General features: G+C 25.8%; 3 protein-coding genes across 4 annotated transcripts; all 3 read right to left on the bottom strand.

The window, feature by feature from the left end:
- Positions 1-247: 247 nt before the first annotated feature.
- On the bottom strand, positions 248-2810 carry LOC112594578 (armadillo repeat-containing protein 8-like). The gene is made up of 3 exons (XM_025339437.1): positions 2342-2810; positions 1377-2255; positions 248-1314 (listed from the first exon to the last, which is right to left on the bottom strand). The coding sequence occupies exons 1-3, from the start codon at positions 2522-2524 to the stop codon at positions 379-381; spliced, it is 1998 nt and encodes a 665-aa protein (XP_025195222.1). The 5' UTR covers positions 2525-2810; the 3' UTR covers positions 248-378.
- A 2045-nt stretch (positions 2811-4855) lies between these two features.
- Positions 4856-6162, bottom strand: LOC112594737 (multifunctional methyltransferase subunit TRM112-like protein). Of its 2 annotated transcripts, none has more exons than XM_025339693.1 (4): positions 5816-6162; positions 5584-5685; positions 5384-5476; positions 4856-4994 (listed from the first exon to the last, which is right to left on the bottom strand). In XM_025339693.1, exons 1-4 carry the CDS (start codon positions 5867-5869, stop codon positions 4911-4913), a joined length of 333 nt encoding a protein of 110 aa, XP_025195478.1. In that variant the 5' UTR covers positions 5870-6162; the 3' UTR covers positions 4856-4910. The 2 variants fall into 2 exon arrangements, with proteins under 2 accessions (XP_025195478.1, XP_025195477.1); XM_025339692.1 differs by having other exon boundaries at positions 4863-4994; positions 5792-6160.
- A 3248-nt stretch (positions 6163-9410) lies between these two features.
- Positions 9411-16081, bottom strand: LOC112594722. The gene is given in 4 exon segments (XM_025339675.1): positions 9411-9815; positions 9818-10829; positions 12187-12278; positions 16012-16081. Coding segments are annotated over 4 exon segments (1578 nt in total). The 5' UTR covers position 16081.
- Positions 16082-18491: the final 2410 nt, after the last annotated feature.

The raw sequence follows: 18491 nt of genomic DNA, 5'->3' as shown, positions 1-18491 counted from the left end.
TATTATTAATTTATATTTTATCTTTTCATGACCTTGCTCTTATGTTTCATAAATTATCATTACTGTAAATTTTTTACTGGGGAAGAAAATAATTAGAGTACAAATATAAAATTATATTTAGTTTAATTATATGATGAAAACAAAATATTAATCAGCAAAATTAAAATAACAAATAATATAATAATAATGAATAGTGATGAAAAAAATTATACAATAGATTTATAAGAATTAAGAGAAAATTTATACAAATGTTTTTAAACACTGCTTATCACAATTTATAATTTATATTAAATAAAATAAAATTACAATAAATGAAAGCATGAATAAACATTTGGCTTACACACCAACAGAAGGTGGTAAATTGTAACAGCTTATTTGTCAAGAGTCTGAAAACTGGGTCAATGCGGTTTTTACTTTGTCAAACAACAATGAATCTGACGTTGTTATCAATTGTTGCAAAAGTTTAAAAATGCCCATTTCTTTTAATTTGGCTTGTCTATCAACTGCACCACTATCTTCTTTCCATACAAGATTTGATACACAAAATATTGCTGCAGCTTGTAATTTTGCATTACAATTTGTCATGTATTCTTGAATTTTTTTCAGGATCTCGTTATTTCTCATTATGTAATCCTTAGCAATGTCACCATCAGCAATGTTGGCTAAAATACACAATGCCTGTTCCTTTACCTCTGGCAAATGATCGCCTTCAAGAATCATCATCACAGCCTGTATTATATCACCACCGCAGAGATTCATTATATAGTCGATGTGAGGTTTTGTTGAAAGCAAATTTCTTAACAGCCCTAATGTTTTCATTAGAATGTTGATGTGAGAATCAGATAACAAATTGAATATTTGGTCAGTTCCCAGAGTACTTAGGATTTGTGATTTAATTTTTTGTTCTGCTTGGAATGCCATGTTCATTAATGCCCATATTCCATTAAGTCTTAATGAATGATCATCTCGTTTGGTTAAACTGCAAAATAGTTCTATAGCTCCAGACTCTAATATGGGTTCTTTAGATGGTGAAAATTCTAACAAAAGATTACATAGTGTGGACGAGGTGACACTCAGAATTTCATCCGAAGCACCTTCTAATAATGTCATTAAAGGTTTCCAAACAGAATGATCTTGAAAAGTAGTACGCAATTGCTGAACAGAACGTGACAAAGAATGTAAACATCTAACAGCAGCCAATTGCACTTTAGGACTAGGATCTTTCAGACCTAAAACAATGTGATCAATTAAATTGTCAGTTTCAATTATTCGCTTACGAATTTCTTCATCATTCGCCCCAAGAGATGCAAATACCTAAAACAAACATAATTATAAACATACTGAAGAATGAGAAAATAACTAAAATTTAATTTTACTTTGAAAGCAGCTTGTTTCATTTCTTTAGACCTATGTTCTCCATAAGTACCACCATATTCCCCCAAGGGATGTGCAGGATAATTTACAAACTCTGCTAGTGTTTGTAATAAATGATTTGATATACTTGCTAATGACTGAAGTTCAGCATCATCCTCAATGAGTACAGCTAAAATTTCAGCTGCTTCTACACGATGTTCCCATTTTTGATCATTTTGACATAAACGCACGAGAGTTGGCAATGCTCCAAACATTACTTTAGAATCATTTACTTCTAATGCTCCTGCTCGATAAAGGCACGTTATACATTTTGATGCTGCTAAACGCATACTAGTTGGTCGGTCACCACCTCGCATAGAGTCTAACATTTCTGGCATTGTCTTTCCATTGTATTCAGTCTCTTCCAAAGCTGCAGAAATCATTGGATTATCTTGGCAAACACGAGCAAAACATTTCAATGTGGCAATGGATAAGTCGTCCAGTTCAGTGTTCAATAAATTAGCCAAAATAAAACCAATTCCTTCTTCCCATAGTATATTTTGATGAGCTGTTGTACGACAAGAATAAGATAGTATAGACATGGCACAAATGCTGTTGCTAATAGAATCTTCAATAGTTTTGATCAGTTTTCTTATAATGGCTGCATCACTAAACACTACAGAATAATCAGAAAAAGGAAATTGTAAAATGGTACATATGCATCGAAGACAAGCTTCTGTAAATTTTGGTTCATCATCCATGAGGAAAGCATTGAATATATATGTCACAACATTGGCATCCACTAGTGCCTTAACTTGGTCTTCAGTTCCTTTGGCTAATGAGCCAAGTATTACTACAGTTTCTAAACGAATCTCTGGTGTTTTTGATTGGTCAGGTAATACCTAAAAAATAATAACAAATATTGCATTGGTAAATTTAGTAAATGTGCTTGAAAGAAATTTTCATTTTTGTTTTTATTATGAATCACCTGCAAAAGCCTGGGCAGTATGCCGTTGGCGATGACTATTCCCTTCTGCTTGTTGCTGCCCATGATGGAGTTCTTAACAAAGTTGAGTGCCTGATAGCATTTTACATTGTCTTGCGTGTACAGGTTGTCGATGTAGTAACGAGACGTTTCGGCATTCATGACGAATATCGGATGCGGGACCATAATAACAATATCAATGATGACAGTAATAATGTATTATTGTTATTGAGATGTTGTCGTCTGTTTTTCACTTCGGTCAGAGCGGCCTACGTTAACGTATCGTCGAGAATAAGAGCACCATTGAGATCTAAAAGCAGAAAACTGGGTAAGAGGTCAAAAAAATACGAATCACGTATCAAATACAAATAGATGACACCGAAAACAAATTGCTTTGATATAGAGTAATAGAGATATTGGAAAACTTCACGAATCTTGCAGAATATAATAACGACGATAACAGCTTTAATTTTTCTTTTATTATCTAAACACGGGATTATTTGCAAGTTTTGAGTCTATGGTAATAACCTAAGTTGTGGTAACAACAACTCAACATTCGTGGTAATAAATAAGTAATAACAACTATAAATCACGACAATTTTGTCATAGGTATTATTTTGTTACAAATAATACAAATTAGTTATTAATAAAATTTATTTTTAAAAATAAATAAAGAGTAAAGACTAATTTCAATACAACGGTCAACCACTCGGCTAATTAACAGAATAAATAAAAAAATTTTAGTTTGTTACTTTATTTTAGTATTTTACACTTATTTTACAATAATATTTAATTAATCCATTTTATTTCAGAAAGAACAAACATTTTATCGGTCTGATTTACTGAGACATAATATTACGCCATAAAGCGTCTCATAAAATTGTTATATTTATTTTTAAAAATCATGTTTATTTCATCTTTATAGTTCAACACATCAATTTAATATATTTAGGTCTTATTTAATTATAGTACCTATCTAATTATATATATTTGATAGGTAGATAGTAGATATTAGTAATTTGAATATCTCTATTGTACGAATTTTTTATTGTTATTTATGATACTTCGTACATTTTAGAAAGTATCACTGACGTCTGACACTGAGGATAGTGGATACGAACATTTTGGCGTTATCGTTAAGGCGTCTTCATTGGTAACCCTATCTCCACATTTCTACAATGAATACCTAATTTTTATTCTTTTACATCATAATATTTTTTTTTAATAAATTAGAATATATGAGACTAAAAATATAACAAAGCAAATTGTGTTGTTTAGAGTGTTCACTCAGTTCAGACTGTTCAGAGTCATAATGAACAATTAAAAACCCGTTGTATCAGTGAAATTTACACTAAGTAAACACAGTTTATAAAAATATAATAATGGATATCGGATACCTAATTTAGGATGTACCTAATTACCATACAATTTTTAATTTTAATTTTAAATTAATTAATATTACATGCATCTGTCATGCTCATGACACAATTTGGACTTTGGACGAACAATGAAAATTTTATTAGGATGGTATCCAACTTAACTAAATTGCAGTGGCTACGTGTACATTAAAATAGTGCTTTTTACGTAGATGCAGAGCAATGTTAAAAATTATTACGAAAATAAAAAAACTCGCCTTACCTTCCGAATTCCAATTCATATGACGATTTTTACATACATAATACATTAAATAAAAATTTAAAATCTCAACATATCATAATATAGAATATAGATGATAAAAAATAGTGCAAACACAATAAAAAACTTATTGAATACACACATCGAACCTAAAAGTATTTGATATTTTGATACTAAATAATCATATCATTAGCAAATAACAACTCAACTCAATATGTCCTAAACTTTAAACATCCACATACCATTTGCTCATATGATCTGTTTCACTAAATAAGAACCAGACTGAATAGGTCAAGATAAAATGCTCAGATGAAAAATAATAGACATTTTTTATCTGGCTCCGCAACTCCGGTCTAGTCCAAACTATTTAGTACATAGCTGAGGAATTGGAAACGGTGTTTAAGAGAAGAATATCAGCCATACAGGCTACAATATTTACTACATATAATCTAGTTGGTTACGTAATCGTATAATCTGCTTTGAGCACCAAACTTTAAATGCTTAATCAAAAAGATGTATCACATCTGCACATAATTTTCTACTTTTATTGTAGTTTTTAATATTGTTATTTATTATAAATTGTTTTCTTTACTTTACATTAATACCACATAATAAATGCTATATCATATAAAATAACTATTCTAAGATAATATTAATATTTTGATATACTTAAGCATTTACCTTGAATGGTTCATGAAGAAACGCCAGAAATAGTATCAAATTTAATATTTTATTTATACTAAAATACCACACATATAATATAAATAAAAAAAAACATTAAAAACTAAAAACTGCTATAAAGTAATTTTATTTTAATCAACGATACATAATTGTAAATCAAGATAAATGTATTTTTTTATTAAATCATAAAAAAACTTGAATAAACAATTTTAATATAATTAAATTTATTGATTATTATAGGTACTTAATTTTCATTTTACAATAAGTTAGGTACGCCATCTGATATTGGGAACACTCTATGTGTTTCTGGACATATAAGTTCACCGTCTATAATTTCAACCTAAATAAAATAAACAAAATTGCTAGAATATCAATTATTATATAGTAAAATATTAAATAAATTGTTTATTTTTTTTCAAATAAAACAAAAAGGTTAACTGAAATATATTGTTGGATTTTGACTTAGATATGGGTTATAAGATCTCATACAAAATTTATATAGTTTTCAAATAAAAAAAATTAATGGAACAAGTGTTGAGAAACCATTTAGAGGAATGTTTTTATAAGAATATTTCCTCAATTAAAAATATGTACTGTATAAATGACAAATTAGTAGTAAGCCAATAGATAAAACACAATCCTTCCATAAGGCATCTAAACTTATAAGAAAAATAATCATTGTATTTTAATATTTAATATATTAGCGTTATGCTAATAGCGTAGACTTACTTCCATGAGCAAATGATGTACTTTTTTGAGATACTCTTCGTCGTTTTCATAGTTTTTGATTAACTCTTCAGATAGGTCTTTGCCATAGCCAATCTAGAATAAAAACAAAAACAAATACCTTGTAAAACCCATCAATATCATGGTAGATGGATGTAATTTGGTTGTGTAACAGTGCTAAAACAACCACACAATAACCGTACTTGTATAGCGGCATTTACAAAAACTTTCCAATTGAGTTTTGCTATTATATTCTTCACAAATTCCTTGTTGAATTCAGATTGGGATATCTGTATGTCTTTTGCCTGTTGAAAATAACGTAATTAGTAAAAACACGCAATTTTATAATAAGGAGACAACGATAATAAATAAATGTCGTCAACAGTGAATAGAAACAATGAAATCACTCACGACAATGCGAAGCGGATATCCTACTTTGACTCCTTCCAGGCTTTTGGACGACAGCATATTATGAGTAAACAGTTTCATGATTGATAATTGCGTGGTAGACTTTAGAGTGTTACAAAAATTAATTATAGATCAGCAGCCGACAGTTGGATAAATCTTATAGATCAAATGGAAGGCACGAAACGGCTAATTATTAGTAGATAATAATTACGAGTAACTAATGGTGAAAAGTAGCAATAATAATGACTAACGACTAAGGAGTATGTGACTGAAATAACTAGTAAACACAAGAAAGTCCTAAAAACCGTGGACACAGGTATACTACAACAGGCGCGAATCACGTCGCACAGTTCACGTGTCTTGTTGAAATGCAAAAACGCTAATTTAATTTATGGATCATAATGTACGGTTATTGTAATTCTCTTTTCTCAAAAAATAAATGGTGACACTGTTTTCCAATTGTTCCCATCCGAATTCCGATTATTATTTATTACATTTGCGTCCCAATAGTCCTATACTCCCAATAGTAAATATTTAATTATCATCATAGACATCATATTATGACGATTTTCATGTTTTTGAAATCTAATATGACTAATAAGTAATATGTTTAAATTACTCGCAAGCCCGAATTAAGGGGGGCGACAGGAGGGGCCAAGTCCCCGGGGCCGGCCCACGCGTGTTAAGGGCCCATATTTTTCTCGGTTTTAAAATTACATTAAGTGATAATTTGTACTTTTTATAGTACCAACAAAAATATTTTTATTTTTTTCTTGTTTGAGCTAACAGTCGATGGGGCCCGTCGACTATGTTTACCACCAATAAGTATGGTAAGTGGGGAAACATAGCGTCATAGCCAGGTTTGTGTTTGTTGGGAATAGGCATATATTTTGATATTACTGTATTTAAAAATAGAATTGGAAAATTTGTTTATGTGACTGTCTCGGTCATGGATACTCATAATAATTTAGATACATACCGACTAAACCTGTTTACATAAACAAAACTTAATTTTATGTGTAAATATATATTTTAATAAAAATGTCTAAATTTGTTTTATTGTATAATTTTATAATTTTAAAGAACTGTTTTTATTGACAGGGGTCCACAACCATGTATTGGCCCCTGGGGGGCCCTTGAAGCTCTTGATCCGGGCTTGATTATTCGTGTAATTTTTTTAACAAGGCATTGACGGTAATTAATAATATTAAATATTAATTAAAGTACCTATGCTAAACTTGCTTCTGAATATTTACTACTAGCCACTAGGTACCAATGTACTATTAAGTTTTTCAATAAAGCATTAATTTTTGAAAAAAAAAAGTAAATAAAGCAGTTTTACAACATTTATAGCCTTACTTTTTAGTAATGTTACATTAATAATGCAACTTTAATTGAAATATACAATTTATAGTTATTTTTATACAAATGTCAAAAAATATGTAAAAAAACATTTAACCATAGAATTTACACATTACAAAACGTCGACATTTTGAATCAAAAAAAATTCTACGTGAATTGAAGAATATGCATTTACATAAAAGTCCGGTCTTTAAATTTATTAGTGTTGGCCAACAATATATTTTTAATTATCAATATCGAAAAAATAACGATTTGCATATATTTATAATTATATGACATATATTAATTACTAATTATTATGTATTAACTTAAAACTTTAAAAGTATGTAAAATTAAAAATATGTATAAATCTAAACATAGAAAATCAGGTATGGAAATAATAGAAATATGTAATTATCAGTTTACAAATTTTTTTCTACAAGCAGTTTTTCCATCAATGTTTCTCTGAAACATCACAATATGCTACGAGTATAATTTATTATCTTTTAGATAAAGGAATAAAAGTGTAGGTATATTATATAAATATTAATTCCTATTTCAATATCGCTGTATTTTCGACAATTATTTATAAATATTGGTATCGAAATTTTTAAGAAAATACTCACGATATCGATATCGTTGACCAACAGAACTAATTATCACTATTATTCAAATCAAATACTGTCATGGTCTTATATAGACCACTGTGTTATAATAGTAATAAATACAACAAAATCAACTACCAAGCTATATTGTATTACAATTTTGCAGATCTATTAATTTAATGGTACATACATTTAGATTAAGTATTAATTTAAAATAATAGTTTTAGTTCATCGGTACACACATTTCTCGGTAGGATGTATATGTCTTGTTTCTACTGAATACATTTGACATAGAAATGTCGACGTCGATTAGATACAAGAAGACGAGGATTTAACTATAGATAATTTTTTTAATACATGTAAAAAATATACAAGTTTCAACGACCGCATGTTAATAATTTGTTTTTAAATTTAAACAAAATAATCGTAATTTACAACACTTTTAGTGATTGATAATAAAGGAAGGTGTGTACTGAAATATGAAATGTACTCATAAGTTAGAAGTTAACTAAAATTACAAATAACGATAATTCCCACCTACTGACATAGTCGAACAAACCAAGGCAAAATAAATACATTTGTAATGTATTAAACAGTGCTCTTAAATGAGAAATTATCGTCCGAATCAGTCGGCCATCTACTGTGAATATCGAATAGTAGGTAATAGGTGCTTGCGCATCTCAAAAACAGTACATTTCCTTAATCGTTACTTACGTTTCTAATTTGCAGCCGTTTCACCATATTACAAGGCATGGAGAAATATATATTTTGTCATGGTACAAGATACAAGGAATTCTTTGTACAGTGTTTTGCTTTAGATATAATGTCCATGTTTATACCTACATAATAACTTGTATAGTTACATGCATATTTGTACAAGTAATTTAAGAGACATAAATTCAATTGATTGTTGATGAATTATAATTAATGTCGATCTTTATTGAACAAAAAAAAAAAAAAAATAATAATTATTACATAGGTACCTATTATGTGAAGTCTATTTATCTATACACATATGTAGGAATTGATAAACAATGAATTATCGAACTTAAGTCTTAACTAGGTGGGCCGAACTAAATTTTAATCATTAAAATCAACTATTCTAGGCCATTTTAAAGGGATTTAGGCTGGTAAGTTTCTCAAAAATTAAAATTAAACGTAAATTTTGATTGCAACTATTAAAAATGTAACTATGAAAACTATAACAGTTTTGTATAATTATAAGTCTATAATCATTATTTATGAATATACTATGCATTATAGGTAAGATGGTATGTATTAAAAATAAAAAGTAAAATGTATTTTAATTTACATAATTTATTTCCATTTTCACATTTAAATTATATTTTTTTATAATATTTAATAATTATTTGAAAAATATGTATCGTTTTATTGGTGAAAAAAATTAAGCTAAGTAATGTACCTATTATTAAATTAATGTAATTATTTCAAATTTATTAATAAATTATGTTAATTAAAAAAATTAATTTCACTAAAAGTATAAAAAAATTAAATATGTAGCGTTTAAATAAAAAATTGATTTAAACGAAATTTTTTAAATAAAATTAACATTTATATATATATATACAAATAAAATACAAAACTAAAAATATTGTAGTTATTTTAAAATAACTAAAAATATGATAATAATAATTTTTTTAAATAAGTTGTCATAATTAAAACTCCTTTAAAACTCCCAATCTTTGTTTTTTATATAGTTCATTTTGATTTTGAGATTGTTTTCTTTTATTATTATTCTGATTTTCGTCGGAATTAAGATATGTCGAATCCTTTATACTATTTGGTTGTATTTGTTGTTTAGGTATGTTGAAATCTATTAATTTGCTTTCATTTTGAGGTATATTTTCTACCAAGTTACCACAATTATAGCTTGTCATTTTTTGAAATAGTTGATTGTCTTCTTGTTCAATAAATACGTTCATTGTTTGATTCATATCATTATGTTGAAGAGATGGTTGTTTTGAAGTATAATTATAAAAATAAAAGTTTTCTTTATCTTCAGTCTTTTCCATTATATTTTCTTTTTTTTTTCATAGCTTATATAACGTAATTGTTCAATTAATGTAATACCCGGTGAAGAATTTCTATTGCAAGAAGATTGAGATTCTAACTCTGAATCTTTATCATTGGATTCATTGATGTTTAATGAAGTGTTGATACACTGTATAAAATCTGAAAATGTGTCCGACTCTTCAATAATTATTGATAACTCTTTTTCAGTGTCATTTTGAGAACTTTCCATATCCATATTGCTGTTTAAATGTGATTTATTAATTCCCATTAAAAACTGTCTATACTCAGAATCATTGATATTACTTGAATCTAAAATAAAAGATGCTGGAACGATATTAAATTCACCATTAGTTGATAAATCCATTAGCATATAATTTTCATTAGCCAATTTTTTAGTCTTGAGTTCTGTGTTATTTATAACTGTATCCTTATCTGAATTTTCTTTTAATTCTTTAGAAAAAGTATTACGATTATTTGATATCTTTTCTACCGGCTTCACTTCTTTAATGAATATCTCACTACTATTTGGTATTTCTTCTATAGTTTTTTTAATTTTTAAGCTTTTTGATTTAATCATAGGAGAACTTTGTAATTTTTTTGAAAGTATTTTAGGAGAACTAGTTCTTAGAGTATTTTCCTTTTCCAAGACTGAATATATTTTATTAGAAGCTTTTGGATTCTTTACAATTTCTTTATCTGGACTCTTTGTTATCAATAAAGTTTTATTAATTACTTGTTTTGGTTTTTGTTTTAAGGTTTCACTTAAATTTAAATTTTTGTTTGAGTTAAATATAATATTATGAGTAGCTCCTTTATCTTTTAATACATTAGACGGTGTGGTATTTTTTTTAGTATTTTCTGTTTTAAGTTTTGGAGATTCAGGAACTTTAAAAACTGGCTCGGACTTAATTAAATCAATAGTAATATCGGGTAATTTTTTTAGCTTTGATATTATATTATTTTTTGTATCATTGACATGGGTTATAGTTACTTCCTTTGATATCTTTAAATTTAATGGAATTAGTGGTTGTTCTTTCTGAACAAACACAGATTCTATTTTTCTAGAAAATCATTAAAAAAAAAATAATTAACTAATTATAAAAACCATAATAAATCTATACAATTATAAATAATTAAAATATATTTTTTTACTCAGTGTACTTATATTCCAATTGATATTATACATTGTTTGTTACTTATGTACCTATATGTTTTATTAATTTAATGTCAAGTTTATTGAACTAGTTATAAATCTCAGATAGTAAACAGGTATTTTAACTAATTTTTGACAAAATCAATTTTGTTTTTTTTTGGTACAACTTTAAAATAAATTACCATAAATATTTGCAATTTTCAAAATATTTCTATTAAATATTTATTTCTACTCTTTTGAGATATTTAAAGAGTTGATAAATTTTTAATTTTTGTTAGTTTTTAAATAAATGTAGCTAAATTATAAATTAATTGCTAGGTAAAAATGCTTGAAAATTGAATTTAAAATTTATTATTAGTTCTTTATTTCATGATTAAAAAAAAAAATGTGGAAAATTTGTTTTTTATACAAACATTTATTTTAATGTTTGAATTTTGATAAAATGTATCATAATTTTTTTGTTTTTAATTTTTATACATAAGATTCCTATAAGTAAGTCATACTGAAACCGTATAAGTACAGTCCTAGAAATATGTAAAGACAATTATTTTTATAAGCAAAGTTCAAATTTGGACATAGTTACTCATTTAAACCTTATTTTTTACCTATATATTTTATGATTTAATGTAATCGGCAATTTCATAAATTCGGTGTAACATATACATAACTAGAGTTGTTTGTATAAAAAAGAGTTATGGACAAATAATGAATATAACTCAGTAAAATAATTTATTGCAAGAGTGCTAGACATCTTTTTATAGTTGATATATTATTTATAATAGATATAGATACATAATATGAGTACATTGAATGAGTCGCTATTAATAATTTTACCTTTTTTTGAATACCAACTTTAAACTGAAAGTTAAACTTGTTTTAATTGTTTGTATAATTTTATTTTCTAAAATTATGCTAGGGGGAATTATCTTCGATGATGGATAATATATTTTTTTAATGAAAAAATGACTGAAGGAAAATGTATGGATTTTAATAAATAAGTACGTGTTTATTTCTTATAATATAAATATATGTTGTATAGCCATATAGACACTTTAAATTGTAAGTACGGAAATGGAAGTTGATCTATATGTTTAATGTAAATAAATTAAACCTATACATATTAATCTGGTTTATATTACCTAATACCTACCAATTATAATTATCATTGTTCATTATATATCTATATCTATTAATTATTTGTATGATAAATAAATACAAATTTTAATAAAGTTATTCATTACCAAATACAATTTTATGGTACTTACTTTATGTCTCGATCTATTGCTTTTGAAGAACTTTGTGACATTTTTGAAATTGATCTCAATTTGACTTTTGAATTACTAATATTTTTACGTATCTGTAAAAATAAAGAAATAAATTAGCCAATGTAGGAAATAATTACCTTTGAAAATTGCATGACAATGGTTTTTATAAAACAAAAAATTACTGTAGTGACGCCGTGATGTCTATGTAATGGCGAAATAATTTTAAGTCAACATGACATATTTTTAAAATGTAATAAAATGATTATCTTGTATACAATTTTCGAAATATGACTAATTACTTCATAATTTATTTATAATTATCTCTTCTTAAATTAGACAAAAACAAAATATTGCTTTCATGGCAGTACTTTATTTCTATAGATAATAGGTACACATATTAGTAAACCTATATACAATCAATGGCAATAAATATTATTATACAACATAGGTACCAGGAACTATATTATTATATTTAAATACATTATATAATATTAAACGTTTGAATCATAAACAATGGTCAAATAATACAATATTCCCAGAATGTATGAAAATAACACATCTAATATTTATTTATTTTATTAATTCTTCAAAACGATAGAAGAACATGGCATTATCTGGATATGAATTTATATTATATTATTATTATTGATCATGTGTTACATAATAATAATTTTATTTTATTCTCTATAAATTTAAAAAGAAAAAAAATTATTATTGCACAAATACTTTATCAATATTAACAGCTGTTAAAATACCTAAAAAGTAAGTACATTATTATATAAATTAAGAAGCATTTTTAGCTCTCTCTTTCCCCATGATAATTATCTTATTGTTTTTGGTTTTTTAAGCCTGTATTTTAACTATTGCCAGTAATCTTTCTTCTTTAAGAGGCTTAAGCTCCCTTATTATTTTAAGAATCTGCGTATCTTTGCTATTTTTCAAAATTAGGTCTATAACCACATCTACTGCTTATAAGTTGTCGGGCATGTATATGTGTAATTGACAATGAACATGTTTACTTTTTTAACTGGTTCTACCGACAACCCCTCTTTTACGAGTCCTCAGTGGTACTCTTTTACCGATTTAGTCCCTTTACACCGAAAATTCATATAGAAATTGTAGACGCTAGAATGGGACAATCATTTTATATTTATTAACAATAAGGATGAGAGAAAAATAAAAATTATAATAATAATAAAAAATAACATGAAAAAATAAAACTTATTAGATTAAAAATAACTGAATATAATAAGAAATTAAGGAGTGTTGTAATATAAATTCAGAAATAATTATTACTATATACTTATAAAGATTATCGTAAAACCAATTTTTCAATTAATATTTAAAGTGTGAATTAATTGAATAAATTAGTAATTTTTATAGAATCACATTAAGAGACTTTAAACTAATTTAAAAAAAAAAAACGTTGAAGCTTTTTTGGTGCTAACGAATGGTATTATAAAATTATTAAAAATTTTCAGAAGTTATATTTTAGATTTCAGTATTAAAAAAAAATATTTTTGTAAATAAGAATACTGCTTATTGTTTTATAAATTGTTAATACCAAGTACTCTTGACATTTTAAATATTTTATAAAAAGGGATTGTTTTTTGTTTATTTAAGATGATATTTATTTATTTATTACTATGATTTTTATTTTATTTAAAAGATATACCAATAGCCACCGAAGTAGCTACTTTACCCCACGAACTACGTATTCTGAGCACGTCTTACAAACCATCCAAATTCTCAATATTTGTCCTTAATAACATCATGCCATGTAATCCACTGAGAGGCTTAAGTAAAATTGGTATTGATATTTAGCTTAAATTAAAAATTAAAAAAAAGAAATCAAGTCAAAAAAGTTAGTATACTGGGTAACGTTTTTTTATTAAGTTACTTATGTTATCAATCAAAATATCAATCATTCTTATGTTTTCAAATAAATAACATAAAAAAAAAAGAATTTTAGAAATTTTTATTGTTTATTTACATACATAAAATATAATAATAAATTTAAAAGTCTTAGGTCTCAACGGTTGAATTACAAGAATACAATTAATATTGTTACACCTTGCTTTAATAATTATTTCATTAAAATTTGAATTTCAAATATTTATAAAAAAAAAATTGTGTGCCTATCTTTAATACTTTTAAGATAATTTCAATAAAACTTTTGAGAAACCTTTATTAAATTTTTAAGCTTGTTGATTGGGCAAAAATTTTTTATCGACAAAAAATATATATATGTATTAATAGCTCAAAAATATTTTGAAAATTATAACAAAATTAAAATAAATATTTAATTGAAACTAAATAAGAAAAGTGATTTTGTCGAGAACTAATAGTACGTCAAAATGTCCGTTTTACTTTAATATTTTCCCTCGATTATTTTTAAAAGTATTGAGAATTTTTTTTTATTTTTACCTATCAAAGAATACTAAATTTATTCAATTCTAAGTAAAAAAATTTAAGTTGAAAATTAAATTTTTTTTCTTCTATAAAATATCTATTTATATAAAATCAATAAATTTATCTCTTCACTTAGAATAAAGTAAATTAAAGTAGGTAAAGTAATAATGTGAACTTTTGTTTCCTAACTGTATGTGTTGAAAATTCTTCTATGCACCAATTATTTACTATATATACATATTATATAAATTCTTTTCATAATTTCGACGTCTTAATTAAAGTTATTCATTTTTAGGTTCTAAGCGAAGCGATGAATATATCGATTTTACTAAGAGTTTTTTTTTTGTATCTGTATTATACACGATTTATTACATAGCAAAAAACAGCTATCGATAAATGATCTTATATACATTTTTTCCTTATAACTGTATAAAAATATTAAAAACAAATACTTAAACACAATTTTTTTTTTTATGCATTTGAAGTAAAATTCTTAGCAAAGCTCATTAAGATTAAAAAAAAATACAAATCATTTCGTAATAAAGAAATTATAAAATCTTCAATTTCCTAGTGTATCTATTACTATCTATTACTTATACAAAACAATAAATTAATAATAGTAGATACCTAATATAAATTTATAAAATATACAAAATATCCTTAGAAATAAAGACTGACAAACTTCGCTCAGAACCGTATAATAATAAATTTATCATATTGATTATATAGATATACTTATTGGTTTAATAACGTGGTATATTCGAAACCTACTATATAGTATAAAGAAAATCATGTTTCTCGATTTTTCTATTGAAACGATACTATCCTAATACATTAAGATTGTTTAACAAAAGATTTAGGTATAATTTACAAATTGATTACATTTTTTGTTTTATATTATGTAACAAATTAAACCATGATAACATTAATAACCATCAAGCTTAATATATGTTACCATTTATCATAGTTTTTGAAACGAATTGCATCTAAAATGTTAACATTGTTAACAATATTAGTTTCAATAAAAACAAAGTGTACTTTATGTATAATAGGTATCTTAGATCTATATAGATACTATATTCAGTGGCGTATTTAGGTTTTTGTCATGGGGGGGGGGGATATGACTTTATAAATGAAGATACCATTGAGAATATTATACAATATATTATTTTAATATTTTAATTTTTGCAAATTTAATCAATTATTGATAAAAAAAAATAATAATAATAATAATAATTTTTTAAATAATATGATGGCTATAATTATTTGTGTATACAGCCTATGGAGAGGATTTATCCCCTTGATCCCCACCCCCCGTAAATACGTCACTGACTATATCATAATAAATAAAACAATCATATTAATTATTAGCTTGATAGTTGTTTTATGAATAAAACAGATGTATATACTTACAGGCACCGGTATTTGACTATTGTTTGTATGTCGCACCACTATGGTGTGTAGTTGATTTTTGTTGGGCATATTAATTTATTGCTGAGTAAAGAAATAAAAAGTGACGAGTTTTATATAAATCCAAGATGTTTGTTAGCAAACTGGACGAAAAAGACAAAAGTGATTAGATGTTTTGATTTTTAACAAGACCGAGACTACGGAGTTGGTTGAATACCGCATTCGAGAATCGAGATGACAAGAAAAAATATAAATGAAAAAATTTGCGAGTACAAACTATAGTCTATAGGGCATGGCATAGACTGAACTAAAAAGTAAAAACCATCTGCCTGGATGATTATCCATCTGGTCATGGATAACGAGTAGTGGCCAATCGCATTCCGAAAATTTTACAGGGTCCTTGAAGAGGAATGTTCTGAAAATAAACAGGGAAATCACCGGTGAAACCTACAAACATCGATGGAAAATTGACAATTAAATAATTATTCATGCTTAGTATTTATCTTTTCATTTTCTCTGAAAAATTCAAATGTGATCGACCGCCAACATTTTTTCCACGTATTACCTATTGAATTTATTACCAATTACTGAAAGTACTATAAAATAGATATAATCAAAGAATAATAAAACCTATTCTTTAGTATTTGGCAAATATTATTTGCTATATTGCTATTGCCTACTAAGTTATTATAGTTATTACTAAAACAAAGACTTTTATGTATTTGTATATTCTTTCTGGTTAACTTTATCGTACGCTTAGTAAGTACTCGATATATTATATTTATGATCAAATATTCAAAATTTTTAGTGCATATTTTTGAACATTTTTTATATTTTCGATTTAAAAGGATATATTTCTGATTATAAGAGCATATTATACATTTTTAGTACAAATTTTAATAATTTAACCGATATCATACACTTCTATAAATATTTTTCATGAATCAAGCAAGGTCAGCAATTATATTAAACTATGAATTTGTCATAAAAACGAATGAGATAGTAGAATAATTTTTATCTTAATAGTTAGTGTCTTTAGTGAATATGTTAGATTAGATTTGTGTTGTGCATTGACTATATTATTGTACTTTCTTTATTTATATAAGCACATAAAAAATAACTGAAAAAAAATAAAATAATTCAAAAGAATTAAAATAAATAAAAATATACTTAAGAAAAATAGAAATTTATAGTGTAATATAAAAGTATACATTTTTTAGAGCAATTTAACTATACATATTTTTAATTTTTTGATACATAATACATATTATATTTAAATGCATGTTTGATGATTTTTTAGTGCATAAAATTCCTTGCCCTAGTTATTATGAATAAACGATGTCATTGTACCCTTGTTTTCATTAATTAATAATAGTATATATTATAAAGTATTGATTTTATGTTTTTATTTTATTAGTGATCTATATTTTATTAATGATTTATATGGGGTGTGAAGGGTTTTTTACGTATCACTTATAGAAGTAAAATATCAATACTTATGTAAATTAGGCGGTAAATTTATTTCAGTCTATGGGCGGGAAAAATCTTAATCCGGCCCTGATTCTACAACTTGAGAACCAAAACAAAAAACCAGCGATTAAAACCATGATTCTTGCAAGACCTACTTCTATCAGATGTCTGTGATTACGAAGATCAAGTTTAAGATAAATTCATCAATAATACTTAATAGTAGGTACCTACCTAGTATAAATGGTTTAACATATGGCATGTAAATATCATTATATTTGTAATTAGATTTTAAGAATTGTAATATCAAGAGATACGCTGATACGTTAATTTAAATTTTCAAATAAATAATAAAAAAAAAAATGTGTGAGTATAGGTTCATGACAGTGATGGTTTTGAGGGTGAGGTGACGCTTCCCTGAATGATTTATTAAATAATATTCAAAATGTGAACTTCTCGTATTATCAATAGCACATATTTTGCTAAAAATGTTGAACGTATCTATGTAGTAGATATGTTGGATATAATTTGATAAAAAATTCTTCTTTATTTCACTTTAATATGAATTATCACTTATTTTATGGTATACCGATAAACCGATAAGGAATGTAATGAATGTATGAAATAATTATTACGTAAAGTCGTAAACGAACGCCGGTTGTAATGTTCCGAGACGTCAGAGAAGCATCGTTTGATAAAAATTAATAAACCACGTAATCAGTAGTTGTTAATTTTGTTATTGTAATTGATATGTATTTATGTTATTAGATACATATAATTATAATTATTTTTTATGTTTTTAATATCTATTTTTGCGAAGTTTAATTTTTATTATGATGGGGAGAGGGGAGGATACATAATTCATGGTCGTATTGAAAATATACACCAAAACCGCCACTGGTTCATGCACTGTGGTAAAAATGGACAATGTAATACAATTAATTTAAATGTTTTGAAAATGTCATGATATTGCAGTGTAGGTATGTACAATTAAATAACATTCATATAAGTTTCAA

Source organism: Melanaphis sacchari, unplaced genomic scaffold (genome assembly GCF_002803265.2).
Source record: "Melanaphis sacchari strain LSU unplaced genomic scaffold, SCAv2.0 Contig23_pilon_pilon, whole genome shotgun sequence".
Lineage (NCBI taxonomy): Eukaryota > Metazoa > Arthropoda > Insecta > Hemiptera > Aphididae > Melanaphis > Melanaphis sacchari.
This window is presented reverse-complemented; position numbering and strand designations above follow the sequence as displayed.